This window comes from Dipodomys ordii, unplaced genomic scaffold (assembly GCF_000151885.1).
Source record: "Dipodomys ordii isolate 6190 unplaced genomic scaffold, Dord_2.0 Scaffold18, whole genome shotgun sequence".
Classification (NCBI taxonomy): Eukaryota; Metazoa; Chordata; class Mammalia; order Rodentia; family Heteromyidae; genus Dipodomys; species Dipodomys ordii.
The window spans coordinates 9,088,967-9,110,311 of NW_012267234.1; the positions used below are offsets into that span (position 1 = coordinate 9,088,967).

The window sequence follows — 21,345 nt, forward strand, 5'->3', positions numbered from 1 at the left end:
CTTCTCCCTCTTTTTTTTTTTTTTTTTTTACAAAGATTGGGGAGCTTTTTTCTGGATTAGTTTTGTTCCTCATCTCTCTCCCTGGAGTGCCAGGTTCAGGCACAGACGCCGTCCTCTGAGAATTTTCTCTTCTTTGCCGTTCAAGGGCTCCTTGCAGAGAGGGGGCACTGGGCAGAGATTCCCATTTAAAAACTCTTGCTGGCTAAGGCCTGCAGGGGATTCCCATCATCTAAAATATTAACTCTTTGAGGTGATCCCTCCTGGGGTCAAATTCCTATACTTGACACAAGAATGTGTCAAAACAGGTTCTCAGTGTAAGGGGCATCTCACAAAAAATGCGCTCACTGCATCGATCACCAGTTTTTACCCTGGCATAGGACAAGAGGTGGAACTGGGTTAGCTCTTCATTTCATCTTAAAGATTAAATATGTGACACTGTGAACCCCTTTCCTGAGAAATTTCAGCAATCCTCTTGTTTTTGGTTTTATGTATCTATTCAGTTGATTCTATGCTCGAGCTTCACATTTAAATTTGAATTTAAGTGAATTAGAATGACATGGTTTACACTGGAAGGCACTGGACTTTAAAGACTGACTGTTGAGTTTGTACACAGAGTCCTACTTAGTAACTGAAGCCATTGTCTGTTGCTCTAATGGCTTTAGTTGGCAGTCACCATCCGGTAGGATGTTTTTCAGATATTACCTGAAGAAGTCTGGAAATATCGTAGTTTTGAGTGTCAGGAGGAAGAATCACTATCAAGAGATGGTTCTTAGACTAGGACTAATGTGGTACAGTTGGGTGCTAAAAATAAAGACACTAACACCATTTGAGCAGTAATCTTCAGATAATTTTCCATGAAACAAATACTTTATCAAAGTCTAAGTTTAGCTTGGAGAACAGTGTGGAAGCACTCGACCTTTTGCAGTGAATAAATTCACAAATATGGGCTTTAGCTCTCAAAAATACATGGTAGTTATGTAAGAGATGTATGCTATACTTGGCATTTTTTTCTTATTCAGCATAAAAAGTACTTAATGCTTTTTGTGTTTTTCAGATTCTCTGAAGTTACACCCATCACAGAATTTTCATAGAGCTGGACTATTGGAAGGTCAGCAAAGTGCATTTTAAAGCATATTGTGTTAGTATGCAAAGGTTTTCTTAGTTTATATTGGAAAGCTGGAAACTTTGCAAACTCACACAATGTAGTTTTTCCTAACGAGCCTGATCCTTCTTTTAGAGCAGCTAAATATTTCAGTGGATTTTGTTGCTGTGCTTGAAGTGCTTATTGGCTGTGGAATCTGCTTTGAAAAGGCTTGAAAAAAATTCTCAAAAATCATATAAAATTATGTGTTGGGTGTTCTACTTTAGAATTCCAGATCTTAATTCTATCTTTTTATATACAAACTAAATGTGGAAAGGCCCAGACATTAAGATGGATTAATAATTATGATTGTGACACCAAACACATAGTTTGAAAATTTTGAATTTAAAAAATTCTGTGTATTTCAAAGTAAGTATATTATTTATTTATGATAGCGTTGATATTACTACTATTGCACTATATTTAAGGATAAGAAAAGCCAAGTAACAAGATAATTAAGTTATGTGTAGAAAAAAGGGATTTAAGAAAGTTTTGAAAATGTTACTTTCTGTAAAATAAACAGCTGAAAATTATTATAGAAACTTTGTTTTTAGTAAACACTTTATTTTAAATACTCTTGTTTTTATAGATTTTGTAGATTTTACGTTTATCATCTTTGAATCTTATAATCATCGTATTGGGTAACAAGGATATTATAGAAATGAAAAAATAGTCTGAAATTAAGAGACTTTGGGGGAAAAAAAGGCCCACAGCAGCAGAAACAATGCTTTCTGTGTTTCAGTTAGTATTCCTTATCCAAAGCCAAGTTCTGTCACTATGAAATATATATATATATGTAACCAGTAACTTAGGCATTTTATGACCCACTTAAATAAGGCCATAAGAATTCAAGTTTGACTTGGGTATAGGTTTTTCCTTCCTTACAGGTACTCCAGTAAGCATTGTGGGGGGGAAAGTGGGTGTTATAATTGAGCTTTAGTTTGAATACCAATTTAGCAACATATTGGCTCTGACCTGGGGCAAATGATTTTACTTCTCTAAACTTTAATATTGTTTCTATAGAAACAGATATTTCAAGTTTAGTTAGCTAATGTATATTAAAATGCCTAATACAGGCAGTGTCTGGCTTAATAAACTTGCTTTTTTCCTTTCGAATCAGCTAAATTGTTTTGACAGTATAATTTAGAACATATAAAATACATTAGTATGAACAAAATTCAAAGTAGTTTTTTGTTTTGTTTTGTTTTTTGGTGCCAGTACTGAGGTTTGAAATCAGGGCTTCTGATTCTTGCCATCTTTTTTGCTCACAGCTGACAGGTGCTCTACCACTTGAGCCATGTCTCCAGTTCTGAAACTTAAATATTCTTAAAACTGTAGTCTGTAGAGAGAAAGGTTTAGAAATGTTTCTTGTGAAGCAGAAAATGTTTACTCTTCTTGGGGGGTGAGGGGAGAATTGGGTTTGAACTTAGGCCTTCCAGCTGCTGGGCTTGTTTGCTTATCTGGCTTTCTACCACTTGAGCCACATCTCCAGCCTGTCTTTTTAGTGGTTATTTTATAGTCTTTTGGACTTTTCTGCCTAGGCTAGCATTGAACAATGATCCTCCAGAGCTCAGCCTCCTCAGTTACTAGGATTATAGTTGAGAACCACCAATTTCTAGGTAGGTAGATAGGTGTGTGTGTTTGTGTGTATGCGTCTGCACTGTTTTGGGGGCTTGAACTCAGCCTAGGTGCTGTCCCTGAACTTTTTTGCTCAAGACTAGTACCAGGACTGACAAAAAAAAAAAAAGTCACGAACTTTCCTGCCAAGGGTTGGCTTCGAATATAGATCCTCAGATCTCAGCCTCCTGAGTAGGATTACAGACCTGAGCCACCAGCACCTGGCTCTAGCTGGGTTTTTATTCCTGTTCTGTGTTGTAGAGTCATTTGTCCTGACTAATCCATTTCCTGGCTAACAAACAAGAGTGTCATAATCATGGAGCTTATCAAACAGGAGAAAGAAATGAAAAAGGTGTTATTATTTAAAAAAATTTATTGAGTTATAGGAAATACAAGCATCTAATATGTATCTTTACATGTTTGTGCCTAAATCTACCTATTAACAAATTTTTTGGTTTGGTTGAGAAGATATTTAAGACCGCCCTTATAAGATTGCATATAAAAAGCAATGTTTTTTTTTGGGGGGGGGTACGGTCGTGGGGCCTGAACTCTGGGCCTGGGCGCTGTCCCTCAGCTCTTCAGCTCAAGGCTAGCGCTCTACCACTTGAGCCACAGCGCCACTTCTGGCTTTTTTCTTTTTGCTTATGTGGTGTGAGGAATTGAACCCAGGGCCTCATGCATGCAAAGCAAGCGCTCTACCACTGAGCCACCTTCCCAGCCAAAAAGCAATGTCTTAAGTGTGTCATGTTCTTTTCTTTATAAAATTATTATTTTTTTATATTTTGGTAGGATTGGGGTTTGAACTTAGGGTCTTGTGTTTGCTGGGCTGGTGCTGTGCCACTTGAGCAACACCTCATACCATTTTTTTTTTTTGCTGATTGCTTATGAGATAAGGTCTCTTGAACCTTTCTGCCCAGATTGGCCTCAGACCTCAGTGCTTCTGTTCTCAATCTCTGGAGTGAGTAGCTAGGATTACATGTGTAAGCTGTCACTTTTTGGTATTTTTGACACAGGTATGACAACAAGTTATTTGGTTGTTTAATGAAGTATTTATGCCATCCCATTGTTATTTTTTAACCTCTAATTTAGACAGATAAAGAATACATAAAAATAGAATAAAATGTATTCCTCGTGCCTTTTTCTAGGCTTTAGAAATTACCAAGCTAGTTTCTTTTATTTTTTCATTCTCCTATGCTGGATTATTTAAAAACAAATATTGTATGTAACACTTCATGTATAAATAATTGTGCATTACTGTTTTAATATCTTTTGAAGGCCACAACAGGGTCCTTATATAGCCCAGGCTGGCCTGGAACTTTGTGTGTAGGTCAGGGTGGCCTGGGATTCTCCCACATCTACATCTGCCTCCTCAGAGCTGGGATTGCCAGTATGTACCACTATATACTCAGTTCTTGTATTAATTTTCACAGTAATGCGATTTTATTCAAGAGTACATATTCGGACTTACTCAGTAAACTTTCTTGTGGCTCCCTTGCCCTTCTTTCAACAGTATGGCAAGAAGCTATTGCTTTCAGTATTTATATCTTGTAAAAACACGTAGTCCATTGTTTTAGACTCAGGTTTGAATCCTTAACTCACTAATTTCCTATCTCAGCCTTTTGAGTGCTGGGATTCTAAATATGTTTCCACACCTTACTCTGTTTTCTGTTAATTTTGGTATGCTGTGAGGTAGGAGTGCTTCATTCTTTAGTGTGTAGATACTCGTCTGTCTCAGCACTTTTTGTTGAAATGACTATTGTTTTTCCATTGAATGGTCTTAGTGTTCTTGGTATTAATAAGTTGGGCATATATGTATGTGATAATTTCCAGACCCTCCCTTGGTTCTTTCATTTGTATGTCTAGTCTATCTTAGTGTATCTACCAGTGTTTAAATCGGGAATTATGAGCCTTCCAACTTTCTTTTTTTTGCTGTTATAAGTGCCTCACCATGCAGTCTAGGCTGGCCTCAAATTTAGGATCCTTTCCTTATTCTCCAGAGTGCTGTATTATATGCTTGTATCTTCTTCCCACCTGTCTCAACCTTTCTCTTGTCATCTTCCATCTCCCACCAAGCTGATGATTAAATCCAAGGCCTAACTACTCTATCATTTGAGCTACACCTCCAGCTCTGGTGTGTTGAGATAGAGTCTCAAACTGCCCTACCTGGCCTCAGAATCAAGAGTCACCTACTTCTGGGATTATAGGCATGGGCCACATCACCTGGCTCAACTTTTTTGTTTTGTAAGATTGTATTGACTATTTAGTGTTCTGGGAATTCTGTATCAATTAGAGAAGCAGTGTCACAATTTCTGCAAAGAACTTAGCTGTAACTTCCATAGTGATTGTGTTCAATCTGTAGGCTAATTTGAACAGTTTCAATTTACATCACTTGTTTTGTTTTGTTTTGTTTTGTGGTGATGCTCTTCCACTGAGTTATATCCTCAGCCCTGGTACTGAGTTGTTTTGTCTATGAACATAGGATTTTTTTCTCATTTTTTAGGTCTTAATTTCTTACAGTAATTTTTTTGGAGAGAATAATTTTTAAGTTTTTAAGTTTTTTTTTAAAATTAAAGGTCTCAACATTTAGAAAAGCTCTTTTATTTAAATTCCAAGTTATAATATTCCGCTCTTTTTTTTCCCCGCTTTCTTTGGTTTCAGTTATCCAGGGCTAGCTGCAGTCAGAAAATGTTAATATTTTGTCTTGATTATTGAGAGAGAGATCATAGTCACATATATATTTTTTTCCTTTGTGCCATTTCTGGGGTTTGGACTAAAGGCCTGGGTGCTATCTCTGAGCTTTCTTGCTCAAGGCTAGTGCTGTGACATTTGAGCCACAGCTTCACTTCTGGCTTTTTGGAGATGAGAGTGTCACAGAGGCTGGCTTCAAACTTATTCTCAGGGTTGGGAAGGTGGCTCAGTGGTAGAGTGCTTGCCTTGCATGCATGAGGCCCTGGGTTCCATTCCTCAGCAGCATATAAGCAGAAAAGGCTGGAAGTGATGCTGTGGCTCAAGTGGTAGAGCGCTAGCCTTGAGCTAAAGAGCTGAGGGACAGCGCCCAGGCCCAGAGTTCAGGCCCTACCAACAAAAACAGACAAAAACAACAACAACAACAAAAAACTGTGATTCTCAGATCTCAACCTCCTGAGTAGCTAGAATTACAGGTGTGAGCCACCAGCACCCAGCTTACATAATAACTGTTATTACAGTACTTTTAAATTTTCAGCTTAGTTATTAGCAATTGTTAATATCTTTCTGTGCCTAATTTGTAAACTAAACTTAATCATAGGTATGTATGTATAGATAAGTAGAGTTGGATATTATCTTGTGGTGTCTTTCAGCCATTCCCTGGCGGTCATGGAATATAACTACTACAGATAAGGGGAAACTAATATATGCAAGCATTTAGGCAAAGAAATCTAAATCATGCTAAGATAATATCTGTGAAATATTAGGAGTACTCATTGAAGTAGAGCTATGATAAAACCTAAAGAACATCATCTATTAAAGTCAATTTTTAAAAAAAGAGTTACATTGATGATGACCTCACTTATTTGCCTGGCACATTGCTTTGAATATTACAGGTTCTTAATACCTATTAAATAAACAAAAGAAGAAATACTGCATTCAGAAAAGAAGGAGGTTGTTAAGTTTGAGATGATTGTGCTGCAATTATACACAGTCATGTAACAAGCTTCAATTGGAATAATAATTACACTAAAATGATCAGATGAAATATTAGGCTTTAAAGAACTGGGCACTGGTGGCTCATGCTTGTAATCCTAGGTACTCAGAAGTGGTTTGAAGTTAGCCTGAACAAAAAAGTCCCTGAGACTCTTATTTCCAATTAAGCACCAAAAAAGCTGGAAGTAGAGCTGTAGCTTAAGTGGTAGAGCACTAGCCTTGAGCCAAAAAAAATTTAAAAAAAGCTCAGGAACAGCACCCAGGCTCCAAGTTTAAGCACTAGCGCACGCGCGAGCACACATGCGCGCACACAAGCACACAAGCACACACGCGTGCACACATACACACACACACACACCTAGAGTCATCAGCTCATACCTGTAATCCAAGCTATTGAGGATACTGAGATAGATTTATTTATTTTTTGTCGGTGGTGGGGCCTGAACTCTGGGCCTGGGCGCTGTCCCTGAGTTCTTCAGCTCATGGCTAGCACTCTACCACTTGAACCACAGCACCACTTCTGGCCTTTTCTGCTTATGTGGTGCTGAGGAATCAAACCCAGGGCATCATGCATGCAAGGCAAGCACTCTACCACGGAGCCACCTTCCCAGCCCGAGGATACTGAGATTTTAAGGAGTGTTGTTGGAAACCAGCACTCAGCTGCTACTTGTACACTAGTAGCATTATTTACAACGCATAGAAGATGAAAGGATTGGGGAGATAAACTTGTGATAGAGTGCTTGCCTATGGTGTGAGTCTCTTGAGTTTTATCCCCAGCACCAAAAGAAAAAGAAAGGCCAGACTTCATGTTGCATACCTGTCCTAGCACTGAGGAGGTTGAAGCATAAGGATTATGAGTTGGAGGTCAGCCAGGTTACATAACAAGACCCTGTCTTTTGGTGAGGGAAGAAGCAATCCAAATCTCCTTCAATAGATGATGGTTAAACAAAATACAATATGCATGAACAATAGAATATTATTCACCCTTAAAAAGGAATGAAATTTTGATACATTCTACTACATGAATGAACCTCAGAAACATAAAAATGAAATAAGCCAGACAAAAAGAAGCCATATTGGTTATGTTATACACCATTGTGAATGTATTTAATATCAATGAGCTTCTTTTTTTTTTTTTGTCAGCCGTGGGGCTTGAACTCTGGGCCTGGGCGCTGTCCCTCAGCTCTTCAGCTCAAGGCGAGCGCTCTACCACTTGAGCTACAGCGCCACTTCCGGTTTTCTGGTGGTTTATTGGAGATAGGAGTCTCACGGTCTTTCCTGCCCGGGCTGGCTTTGAACCGCGATCCTCAGATCTCAGCCTCCTGAGTAGCTAGGATTACAGGCATGAGCCACCAGCGCCCGGCTCAATGAGCTTCTTTTAAGATGACAAAATGAATACATTTTCTGTATTTTGACCACATTATTATGATAAAACTTTTTTTTGTGTGTGTACCAAAACCTGAGTTTTGAACTTGGCTTGCTTGCTCATTCAGTTTGTACTCTACCATTTGAGCCAGGCCTTCTTCCTGACTTTATGTTGATTATTTTTGGCGGTGTCATCTCTCAGGCTTTTTCTGCTGGGGCTGGCTTTTAGCTTTGATCCTCCAGATCTCAGTCTCCTGAATAGCCCAGGATTATAGGTGTGACCCACTAGTGCCCAGCTCATGTTAAAATTTTAAGAGTGAGGGCTGAGAAGTTGGCTCAGTGGCAGGGTGCTTGCCTTGCATGCCTGAGGCCTGGGTTCGAGTCCTCAGCACCATACAAACAGAAAAAAGCTGGAAGTGGCGCTGTGGCTCAAGTGGTAGGGCGCTAGACTTGAGCTGAAGAGCTGATAAACTAAATATCAGTACGTTAGAATACAAATGACTGAAAAATTAGTGATGTAGACATATTAGCCTCATTTAGATTAATATGTATGGTCATTCCCTTACGTTGATTTGTAGAAAGCAAATATTTATATTTAATAGTAGCAAGAGAATTACAGTTTTCCAATAAATACCACAGATTTCAGAGTCAGAAAGAAAGAACTACACTGGTGAAGTGAGACTTAATTCTATATCTACAGATGCTATAAATTCTGCTAAATCTCAAAAGGTATTCTTGTATTTGTATTATTAATTAGACATTGCTAGGGGTTAATGAGGACCCTGGATAACTGCTAGTTAAATATAGGTATAATTAAATTCATTAAAGGATTTGGTTAGTAGGTACAATTTGGTAGTTTAATATTTGCTTTGTGTGAAGTATAAAAAGTACATAATTTATATGAGATAGTGAAAAAATTATATATGAAAGTTGATATGAAATAACTTATAATAATTTTTTAATGCATTGAGGCTGTCATATAATTTGCTATGTACCCTAAGCTGGCCTCAAACTCAGAATCAAGTGCTAGGATTAAAGGTGTGTGCCACTATGCCCAGCATATATAAAATAAGATTTTACATTATGCTAGTATTTTAAAATATTATTTGAAACTGGGACCAAAAACTTCCTGCCAAAATACAGGACATGAAGAGAGAGAGAGGCTAATTTCTAGGCTGTCCAGCCAGTGGGGCTTGAGTGATAGAAAGCTCAAACCCTAGTATAAAAAAGCCAATGAAGGAAGCAAAGAAACAAGCTAGCAAGATAATGGAGAGTAGGCCCTCGCAGTCAACTGTTTCAGAAATGAGAAATAATTCAGTTAGAAATTTATTGGTAACAATAATTTATAGTGTTGTGAACACAAGCCACATAGTTAAGTGAGTAATAAATGTGAATAGAGAAAGTACAGGCAGACAGTGAAGTCAACTTTCATTGTGCTAAGGGTGTTTATGAATCATTGGTGTCTAGCTTACTCCTCCACTTCCATGTGTGTGCTGGGGCTTGAACTCAGGGCCTGGGTGGCTTTCCCTGAGCTTTTGTGATCAAGGCTAGCACTTTACCACTTGAACCACAGCTCCACTTTCAGCTTTTTGGAGATAAGAGTCTCATGGACTTTTCTACCTAGGCTGGCTTTGAACCACAACCCTCAGATCTCAGACTCCTATGTGGCTACAGATTATACACATGAACCACCATCTCATGGCACTTTTCCTTATTTTTATTTATTTATTTATTTTTGGGTCCGGTCGTGGGGCCTGAACTCTGGGCCTGGGCGCTGTCCCTCAGCTCTTCAGCTCAAGGCTAGCGCTCTACCACTTGAGCCACAGCGCCACTTCCAGCTTTTTTCTTTTTTCTTATGTGGTGCTGAGGAATCGAACCCAGGGCCTCAAGCATGCAAGGCAAGAGCTCTACCACTGAGCCACCTTCCCAGCCCCTTTTCCTTATTTTTAAAGTATGTTTGTTTGCTTGTTTTTTTGCCAGTCTTGGAACTTGAATTCAGGGCCTGGGCACTGTCCCTGAGTTTCTTTTGCTCAAGTCTAGCACTCTACCTCTTGAGCCACAGAGCCACTTCTGGCCTTTTCTATTTATGTGGTACTGAGGAATCAAACCCAGGGCTTCATGAATGCTAGGCAAACACTCTACGAGTTTGTGTCCTAAAGAACGCTTTACTCGGGCTGGGAAGGTGGCTCAGTGGTAGAGCGCTGGCCTTGAGCTGAAGAGCTGAGGGACAGCGCCCAGGCCCAGAGTTCAGGCCCCACGACTGGACCCCCCAAAAAAAAGAACTCTTTACTCTGCCTATGTTGTTTCCCTATCATATGCATCCATTTAATCATGCCCTGAATAACCCTAATCATTCATCTTCAGTAGTCCTAAACTACTGTTTTTAGGGTTCCATGGAGAAAATAACATGTAGTCTAATATCCTGTGAATTCAGGACCTTCCCATAGCAGCTCAGGAGCTCTTTTTAAAGATGTATTTCCTGTCAGCTTTACCTCACAATGAATCTCTTAAAGCTACTCATTGTATCTATCATTCTTGGCAAATAACAATTTATTTCAACAAAGAAAATGGACTATAGGTTGTGAATTTTCCATATTTCCTTATCCTTATCTCTGCCCCTTCAGGCTCAAGAGAAAGAAGAAACATTCCTGCATATTAGATACCCCCTTTCTTCCTGGGCTCCAAAACTTCCTATTTCTTATTCCTGTCTATTGACTACAGTCCCTTCACCTTGTAAGAAATTCCTATTGCTGTTAGCATCTCTTCTTAGTTTCCTCCCTTGGTTTCTTTACATATTGTGCATCATGTGAGTTAAATTATACAAAATGTAGCCTTTTGTGTCTTGCTTCTTTCAGTATTTTGTTTTCCTTATTTTTTGCTGTGCTGGGGATTAAATACAGGGTCACACACATGCCTAGGCAGGAACTGTACCACCAACTTACAAACCTATCCTACAATAAAGTCTTTTAGGTTTACCCATTTTGTGGCATTTATTAGTATTTAGTTTCTTTTTCTGGGTAAATACTATTCTGTTTTATGAACATCATGGTTTACTGTTCAGTTTACTATTCATGTATTAATAGGTATTTTGGTTTCTACGTTTTGGCTTATGTAGATAGTGTTGCTGTTTATGAAATATGCAGTACTTGTATAAGAGTATCAAATTTTAATTCATTTAACTATAAGATTGGAGCTTTTTTTTTTTTTTTTAAAGAAATTAGTCTTTAGCCAGGTGCCCTGGCTCACGCCTGTAATCCTAACTACTCAGGAGGTTGAGATCTGAAGATCTGTTCAAAGCTAGCCTGGGCAGGAGAGTCCCTGAGACTCTCATCTCCAGTTAATCACCAAAAAGCCAGAAGTGGAGCTGTAGCTCAAGTGGTAGAGCACTAGTCTTGAGCAAAAAAGCTTAATGATAGTACCCAGGCCCTGAGTTCAATCCCCAGGACTGGTGGGAGTAAAAAAAAAAAGGAAGTATTTTTGGTTTTTTTGGCATCACAGCCTTATTATCATTGTCTGGAAAATCAGGTATTTGCCAGCCTTTGACTATTATAAGCTCTCTCTTTCTTTCATACTTTTCTTTCTTTCTTTTTCTTTCTTTCTTTTTCTTTCTTTCTTTCTTTCTTTTTCTCTCTCTTTCTTTCCTTTCTTTCTCTCTCTCTCTCTTTCTTTTCTTTAATTTTCTTTTCTTTCTTTCTTATTAAATTGCCCCTAAGGGCCAAGGTGTGTATGGTCCAGAAAGATGAAACCACTCACTGTTCCAATCTTTAATAAGCTCTTGAAGTTTTGCCAGGAATATATTCTTTTTTTTTTGGTCGGTCATGGGGCTTGAACTCTGGGCCTGGGCGCTGTCCCTCAGCTCTTCAGCTCAAGGCGAGCGCTCTACCACTTGAGCTACAGCGGTTTTCTGGTAGTTTATTGGAGATAGGAGTCTCACGGTCTCTCCTGTCGGGGCTGGCTTTGAACCTCGATCCTCAGATCTCAGCCTCCTGAGTAGCTAGGATTACAGGTGTGAGCCACCAGGGCCCGGCTGCCAGGAATATATTCTTTGTCCTCTCTTCCTCCTGTTTCTTCAGTCTTGCAACCTAGTGTTGGTATTGTAAACTTAGGCTCCTGCAGGAGACGATATAATACACATCACTTGATATTGGCTGAATAGTACCTTTTGTAACTGGAGAACTCTAAAGTAGGCAGGGTGCCCCAGCTTTTCTTCTGAGAATATAAATTTTGTGTTGCTAGATCTTGTGGTTTGTCAGGAGAAGCCCACAGTTTGGATTTTCATGTAAAATGTTATTGTTCAATGTTGACAACAAATTCAAAATGTCTTTAAAACACTACAGGTATTTGCTGTAAGGAACCCTTCTGTAGTCTAGGTATGTACAGGAAGTTCAAGTCCTGTGGAAAGGAAAGCTGTGTATTTTGAGGTGAAATTAAAGTCATCTTGAAATGAGCATGGAACTGCCCTCAGAATAAAAGACATAGAATCCAATCAGTATCCTAGTAACGTTTCATTATTGCATACCCTTTTCAGGGCAGAATTGTGGCTTTCATTTGTTATTAGAAGCTCCAACTAATATAGTAGTATTAGTTTTAGGTGTGTTGTACACATTACTAGCACATACTACTCTATAAGTTGATATAAACACTTGTACAAATGAGACAACTAAGTGTTCCTTTTAACTTTCCCAAGGTTATGTAAGAAAAAGTAAGAGTCATAATGAAAGCTTGATTCTGTCTTTGATCTTTCATTATAATATGCTATCTGCTTCTTACTTATCACAAACAATATTGGAATACACTAGTGCTCTTCCCTTATCTGCAAAGGGTACATTCTAAGAATCCCATTGGAAGCTTGAACTTAGCAACAGGGCTAAGTCTTACCACTGTGGTTTTTCATATATGTACATCTCCATGATATAGTTTCTAAACTCAGTTCAGGAAGAGATTATCAACAATAGCTAGGAATAAAGTAGAATAATTATAACTATATTGTAATAACATTGCAACACTATCTTTCCCTTAGGGGCCATTATTAAGTAACATAAGGGTTACTCAGCTTTCCTAGTAGCTGGGAGGATAGACACATGACACAGCTAGGGCTTGACTGTTTTGTTTTGTTTTTAGTTAAATCTTTTCTGTATGATCTTTTTGTGTGTTCACACTGATCCTATTGTTTGAACTCAGAGCCTGAGTACTATTCTTGAGCTTTTATTTATTTATTTATTTTGCCAGTCCTGGGGCCTGAACTCAGGGCTAGGCACTGTCCTTGAGCTTGTTTTTGCTCAAGGCTAGCACTCTACAACTTGAGCCATAGCACTTCCAGCTTTTTCTGTTTATGTGGTACTGAGGAATCAAACCCAGGGCTTCATGCATGCTAGGCAAGCACGCTACCATTAAGCTACATTCCCAGCCTCTCCTTGAGCTTTGTTGTTGTTCAAGGCTAGAGCTCTACCACTTTGAGCTACAGTTCCACTTCCAGCGTTTTAGTGGCCAGTTGGAGATAAGAGTTTCATATACTTTCCTGCCTAGACCAGCTTACAATCATTATCCTCAGATCTCAGTATCCTGAGTTGCTAGGATTATAGACATGAGTCTCTGGCACCCATCATCTTGACTCTTTAAACATTTTTTAAAATGACTATGCTGTAAAATATATACAATTTCTTCTTTCACTTAATAAGTCTTTTATATGGCCCAGGCTTCTTAAGAAAATCCTTTCCTTCCTATGGGAAGAGTTTATTGATTAGTAGTTTCCTTCCCCTCCTTTCCCCTTCCCCTCCTTTCTCCTTCTCTTTTTTTCCCTCCCTCCCTCCTTCCAATGTTTCCTGCTTGTTAGGCAAGTGATCTACCACTTGAGTCACATTCTAATCCTTTTTGTTTTAGGCTATTTTTCAGGTAGGAGATGTGCTTTTGTCTGGGCCTGACCCTCTGTCCCACCCCCCACCCCCCTCTCTCTCTCCCTCCTCCTCTGTCCCTCTCTCTCTTCCTCTCTGTGTCTCTCCCTCTCTCTCTTCCCCCTAGCTTTTTTCCTGGTTCTTTTGCCATTCTGATCCTTCTCCCTCTTTTCTTACATGACCTGTCCCATGGAATGTGTTTTCTTGTTCATTCATGCACTCATCAAGTGAATGCCATATTTATGTAAAGCACTGTACTGTTGAGTGAGTAGACAGTGTGAAACTGACCCAGCTACCATCCTCATGATGTATACAGCTAACAAGAAGTAAAGGGGGCTGGGAAGGTGGCTCAGTGGTACAGTGGTTGCCTTGCATGTATGAGGCCCTAGGTTCGATTCCTCAGCACCACATAAGCAGAAAAAGCTGGAAGTGGTGCTGTGGCTCAAGTGGTAGAGCGCTAGCCTTGAGCTGAAGAGCTAAAGGACAGTGCCCAGGCCCAGAGTTCAGGCCCCACGACCAGACACAAAAACAACAACAACAAAAAAAAGAGTTGCATCCAAATATGTGTCTTTAGCAGGAAAGATACAGAAAAGTTTCATTCTTTTTTTTATTCTATCAAGTGGCTTTATAATTTTAATTTGTGTCATTACTAAAGATATTCACTTTGATCATTTGATTAGGTACTATCTGTCATAGTCCTTTTTGCCCTGTTTCTCCTTTGGAGTAACTTTTATGAAGTTGTGCTTTGAAACGAGATGTCTTGCTTTTTATCAAACTTTAAACTTATTCATTGTTTTATTTTGATATGGATTAACATATTTTTATTAGATCATAATGTTTTTATTTATTTAAAATTGCCTAGTGTCTCTTATTTGGTCCATGAAAACTTGTTTCAAGGTGACTTCTGTGTCCTTTTTACACGTTCCTATGATCTTTTAGTTCTTCCTACCTTTTTAATTTTATATATTGTTTATGTGGTACCAAGGAATTGAACCTAGGGCTTCATGCATGCTAGTCAGGCACTCTACCACTAAACCACATTCCCTGACCCATCTTCTTACATTTTAAAAGTAAGACATTCAGGGTCATTTTGTCCTCTTCTGTTCTCAGGTCTATTTCTCTATAAAGCTTACATTACTTTTAGTTGAGAGTTTTATTTAGAAACCAAAATCTGAAGCTAAGTGTTGATAGGTCATGCCTCTAATCCTAGCTACTCAACTGGCTGAGATCTAAGGATCAAAGTTTGAAGCCAACCTGGGCAGAAAAATCTAAGAAACTCTCCATTTAACAAGTAAACACCAGACTGAAGGGTGTGGCTCAGGTGGTAGAACACCAGCCCTGAGTGAAAAAGCTGAGTGAGAGTAGAGCCTAAGTTCATGCCCTAATACCCTTCCCCTGAAAAAGGTAAAAGTCTTCTATAGTAGGGTCTCCCACTGAACCTGTTGTGCTAGGGTCTTAGTACTTGTCCCCTTCCCCAAAAAGTCTCCCACTGCAGGGTAAAAGTCTTCAATAGTTTCCATGGTAGGATCTCCCACTGAACCTATGTCAAGGGTCTATCAGTATGTATAAGCCAGAAGTATTTGTTTAATGAGCTTGATATGCCAGCATTTGGTGTAAACATTTTAATGTGACAACAGTTTTACCTCTATTTTATTTTTTGTGCCAGTACTAGGGCTTGACCTCCGGGCATTGATTTTTTTTTGCTTAGCTTTTTCAATATTTGAGTCACAAGCCCTCTTTTGGCTTTTTGTTGGTTAATTAAAGATAAGTGGCTCTTGGATTTGTCCAGGCTGGCTTTGAACTGAGATCCTCAGCTCTCAGCCTCCTGAGTAGGATTTCAGGTATGAGTTACTGACACCTGTCTCTGTTTTCCTTTTGATCCATTTTTCTTTATTAATATGAAGTGACCTTTTTCTTTCTAATTTTATTTATTTATTTATTGGGTCCGGTCATGGGGCCTGAACTCTGGTCCTGGGCACTGTCCCTCAGCTCTTCAGCTCAAGGCTAGCGCTCTACCATTTGAGCCACAGCGCCACTTTCGGCTTTTTACTTTTTGCTTATGTGGTGCTGAAGAATCAAACCCAGGGCCTCAAGCATGCAAGGCAAGCACTCTACCACTGAGCCACCTTCCCAGCCCTCTTTCTAATTTCTTTTTTTTTTTGGTCCAGTCGTGGGGCCTGAACTCTGGGCCTGGGTGCTGTCCCTCAGCTCTTCAGCTCAAGGCTAGCGCTCTACCGCTTGAGCCACAGTGCCACTTCCGGCTTTTTTCTTTTTTCTTATGTGGTGCTGAGGAATCGAACCCAGGGCCTCATACATGCAAGGCAAGTGCTCTACCACTGAGCCACCTTCTCAGCCCCCCTCTTTCTAATTTTAATTTAAAATATTTTGTCAGATAAAAGTATAACTGTGTTTGCACTTGTTTTCAGGGTTAGTTTACTTGGAATTTTTTCCCCATCCTTATCCCTAATCATGTATTTGTCAGCAAATGTATTTCTTATGACAACAAATGGTCACTGTTTGTTTGTTTGTTTTTTGTCGGTCCTGGGGCTTGAACTCTGGGCTTGGGCGCTATCCCTCATCTCCTCAGCTCAAAGCCAGCACTCTAGGGCTTGAGCCACAGCGCTACTTCCTGTTTTCTAGTGGTTTATTGGAGATAAAAGTCTCACAGACTTTCCTGCCCAGGCTGGCTTTGAACTGAGATCCTGAGATCTCTGCCTCCTTAGTAGCTAGGATTACAGGAGTGTGCCACTGGTGCCTGGCTCACAGTTTGGTTTTTTAATTCAGCTTGCTGTTCTGCCTTTTTGATTGGAAAGATGAGACCATTAACATTTAGTGTTAATTTTGAAAGGTATTTCAAAATTATTTCCTATTATGTTGTTGTTTTTATGATGTTTACTTCTTGGCTATTCTTTCTTTGATACTTCATCCAGTGGATTTATTTTTCTGTACTTCCTGTTGTGTGTGTGTGTGCATGCGTGCGTGTGTGCTTGCATTTGCATGTGTGTGTGCATGCATGTGTGCGTACCAATATTGGGGTTGAACTCAGGGCCTCACTCTCTCTTGGCTTTCTGGATAATGACTGGCACTCTACTGTTTAAAACATGCTTCCAGTCTGACATTTTACTGGGTAATTGGAGAGAGGGTCGAAAGGACTTTTCTGTCCCAGCTGACTTTGATTGTGGCCCTCAGATCTTTATCTCCTGAGGAGCTAGGATTATAGGCTTGAGCCTTTAGCAACTAGCTTACTTTCCTCTTTTTGTTGTCTTTTGGTGTGTAGGATTCCTTAAAGTATCTTCTTCAGTATTGGTTTTGTGGTCATCAATTCCTTTAATTTTTTGGAAGCCTTTGGAAGCCTTTTATCTATGAAAGATTGCTTTTCTGAGTACACTAATAATCAATTACTACCTTTTAGGGTTTGGATTATATTCTTCCATTTAGGGTTTGTATTGAGAAGTGTCATTCTTAATAGGTTTACTATGGTATATAGCTTGTCACTTCTCTTGGAACTTTTATTGCATATATTATACTGTATACTTTTCTGTATATTTAGTGTTTTAACTGTAATTTGTCTGAATATTACTTCTGATATTTCCTGTTTGGTTTTCTTACTTTTTTTTTTTTTGAATCCTGGGGATTGAACTCAAGGCCTGGCCCTGGCCCTGAACTTCTTTGTGTCCAAGGCTAGCACTCTACCACTTGAGCCACAATGCCACCTCTGGCTTTTCCTGAGTAGTTTTTAAAATTGGAGATATGAATCTAATAGACTTTCCTGCCTGGGCTGGCTTTGAACTGCGATCCTCAAATCTCAGCCTCATGAGTACCTAGGACTACAGGTGTGTGTCACTCATGGCCTGCAGCCTGCTTGGTTTTTTTTTGGGGGGGGTGTCTGGTCGTGGGGCCTGAACTCTGGGCCTGGGCGCTGTCCCTCAGCTCTTCAGCTCAAGGCTAGCATTCTACCACTTGAGCCACAGCGCCACTTCCGGCTTTTTGTGGTTAATTGGAGATATGAATCTAATAGACTTTCCTGCCTGGGCTGGCTTTGAACTGCGATCCTCAAATCTCAGCCTCATGAGTACCTAGGACTACAGGTGTGTGTCACTCATGGCCTGCAGCCTGCTTGGTTTTTTTTTTGGGGGGGGGGGTGTCTGGTTGTGGGGCCTCATCTGGGCCTGGGCGCTGTCCCTCAGCTCTTCAGCTCAAGGCTAGCGTTCTACCACTTGAGCCACAGCGCCACTTCCGGCTTTTTTCTTTTTGCTTACATGGTGCTGAGGAATGGAACCCAGGGCCTCAGGCATGCAAGGCAAGCGCTCTACCACCGAGCCACCTTCCCAGCCCTCCTGTTTGGTTTTCTGTAAGCCTCCTCTACTTAATGACTCTTTTTCAAGATGGTGGAAACTTTTTCCTGTTATCTTATTGAATAGGTTGTCTGTGCCTTTATAGGTTTGATCTTTTGATGGTGTCCCAAAGGTCTTTAAATGTGTATTTGCTTAATGTTTTTTTTTTCACTGTCTTTGACTGATTTATCTAATCAGTCTGCTTTATCTTCAGTCTCTGATACCCTGTTTTGTACTTGTTCTATACTATTAACTAAGCTTTCAGTTGGACTTTTTATGTGTGTGCTGGGCTTAAACTCATGGCCTAGGCAATGTCCTTGAGCTATAGTGCTCTACCATTTGAGCCAGAGCCCCACTTCTGGCCTTTTAGTGGCTAAATGGAGATAAAAGTCTTAGGGACTTTATTGCCCAGGCTGGATCTGAACTTCTCTCAGCATTCTAAGTAGCTAGGATTACAGTCATGAGCTACCAGCAACCAGTGATTGTTTCTTGTTTTTTATTTTTAAACCAAACCTTAATACTTTGCTTATTTGATTAGTCTAATTCTTTGTTACCACTCTCATCCTCCTTTCTGACATGCTAGTACCCTAGTTGCCCAACCTGAACTTTCATATTGTACCTCCTTTCTGGATGCTTTTGATACCCAGAACTCTCCTTCACACCTGTGGATACCTGTCTCACCCTGCGTGTGTTCTTATTCTCCACATTGGGCAGTCTTATTTAGTAGATAGTCCCCTGTCTTCCTCACCTTGCTAAGATTTTAATACTCTCCCTTACTGCTTTTCCGTTGTGCTTTCTTGCCCTCTGTGAATATATTTCTTAAAATACTTTTAACACCACACCCAATGTTAGTTTCTCCATCCATAAAAATGTCCTCATCATCTTGCTCATTTTCTTTCTTTTTTTTTTTTTGTGGGGGGGGGTCCGGTCGTGGGGCCTGAACTCTGGGCCTGGGCGCTGTCCCTCAGCTCTTCAGCTCAAGGCTAGTGCTCTACCACTTTGAGCCACAGCACCACTTCCAGCTTTTTTCTTTTTGCTTATGTGGTGCTGAGGAATCGAACCCAGGGCCTCAGGTATGCAAGGCAAGCACTCTACCACTGAGCCACCTTCCCAGCCCATCTTGCTCATTTTTCTAACATCCCCACACACAGGAAAGCTTTTCCACACAGATGCCTTCCTTATCCTGCTTAGGCTCTATAATCATTAATGCCCTGACCATCTTCTTGGATTATAATCTACTTGCTGGAATCCCTTACTCCTCTCACATGGGCACAGTATTCATACATTCAGGATAATCTATTTGATATCTGTCCTTTGGAAGTCCTTCCAATGTGGATATCTTCATTATTGCTTAGCTTCTACACCCTGGATTGGATGTCCCCACATGGAAACTCTCCTAATTGCTCTGCCTTTGACATCTGTGTTAGGCTGTCCTACTCCCCCTCATAAATACTCTTCTCATTCTGCTCCTTTCTACTCCCTGGCCTGGGCTATCTACTATGCTTGGGTTCCAACCTCTCTCTCCAAACCACCTTACATTGTGTTATCCTTCCTGCTTGCATGACTGCTCTCCTCATCCTGTTTAATTATTTCCAGCATCTCAAGTTGAGCCATCTGTGAAAGTACATTTTTTCATGAAGCTTAGACTGTGATACCACACTCCAGGTTTTCTATATGAATATCTCCTGTATGTTGCTTTTTCAGTACCTAGATACTCCTTTCCTTTTCTCACTCTTCACTTGGGCTCTGAATTTCCTCTCCCCTTGCTAAGTTTTTGAAAACCTGTTCTTGGACTTCCAGATCTCTCTTGGACTATACTCACTCTAGTTTGTTTTTTGTTGTTTTTTTGTTTTCTTTCATTGTTGTTGTTGAGACAAGATCTTGCTCTCAAGTTTAATTCCCAAGCTGGCCTCAAACTTGTAGTTATCCTGCCTCAGCCTCCAAAGTACTACATTTACAGATATATACTGTCATAGTCAGCTTATAGTTTGTTTTTCCAGTCCTGGGGCTTGAACTCAGGGTCTGGCCACTGTCCCTGAGCATCTTTTGCTCAAGACTAGTACTTCACCACTTGAGCCACAGCACCACTTGAGGCTTTTTCTGTTTATATGGTACTGAGGAATCAAACCTAGGGCTTCATGCATGCCAAGTAAGCATTCTACCAATAAGCCACATTCCCAGCCCCTCAGCTTATAGTTTTTAACACCCAAGTAAGATTTTGGTGACTTTTAAATAGGCCATAAATGTGTTTCTTAATGGTTTATGGATATTGGAATTTTGTTCTTCTAGTACACATCTGGGTACTTTTTTTTAGGAAAAAAAAACATGAAATTTAAAATGTAGATAATTATAATAGCTTAAAGCATGTTCTGTCCTGTATTTCAGTAAGTAAGTAATTTAGAAAATCATTGTGAAGTTTTTAAGTAAAATGCAATGGATGTCTAAAGGAAATAATATATGATATAAAGTTCCACAATTTGGTATAATGCATACTGTTGTATATTCTATTATCTTATAATACTAAATTGTTTTAAGCAAATAATGAAATCTCAAATTACCAATGTGAATAAGTAAATATGTAGCATCACACTAATAAATTGCCTTAAACTTAGAAACTGACAAAATTTTGTTATAGCAGAGAATCACTGACCGATTATTCTTGGAGTCTATAATCTTTCAGAAACCAAATACCCTGTGGATCTGCAGCCAGTACATTTTTTCCAGTGCAGATGCCAAGTACAATGACTGTCAAGTCTGAAGTGTGTTTTTAACAAAATGAATATTGTCTCTTTTTATACAGAACTACATTGGCACATTGAAGATTTCAGGCACTTTGTTTTAGAATGTTGATGCGAAATCTTGGCTTTGGGATTCACCAACTTATTGAAATGATTAATGGAAAGATAGAAGAGTAAAGCAGTTATGTCCCAAACCATTTTTAAACCTTTATAAAACTTTAAGATGCCTTATATAAACTCATATTTAGAGTTAAAAATGCTTCTTTTTTCCCCTGTGGGCTTACTGTAGCTGGTGCTTTACCATTGAGCTGAGCTTCCAATTCTGGCTTTTTGCTGGTTAATTGGCAATAACATGTAGATTTTTCAGCATTATATCTGCAGCTGGTGTCATTGTTGTAGTACTTAATGCCTTTGACTGAGACTCAAAATCAGTACTTGATGCTTTGCACATTGGCTGGTGTCCTACCAACTGAGCCATGCCTCTAACCTCCCCACATTATCTTTTTTTTTAACCTCCCCACATTATCGTTTTTTTTTTTTTTTGTTTTTTGTCAGTCATGGGCCTGAACTCTAGGCCT

At 39.6% G+C, this 21,345-nt stretch overlaps 1 protein-coding gene across 1 annotated transcript in view; it reads left to right on the forward strand.

Moving 5' to 3' along the window:
• The window catches only part of Nfat5 (nuclear factor of activated T-cells 5, tonicity-responsive), an 89,536-nt gene that overhangs the window by 1,231 nt on the left and 66,960 nt on the right, over positions 1 to 21,345 (forward strand). Inside the window, exon 2 of the mRNA XM_013012842.1 lies at positions 1,055 to 1,108. Within this exon, the coding sequence (XP_012868296.1) occupies positions 1,055 to 1,108 (54 nt within the window). The remainder of the gene's footprint in view (positions 1 to 1,054; positions 1,109 to 21,345) is intronic.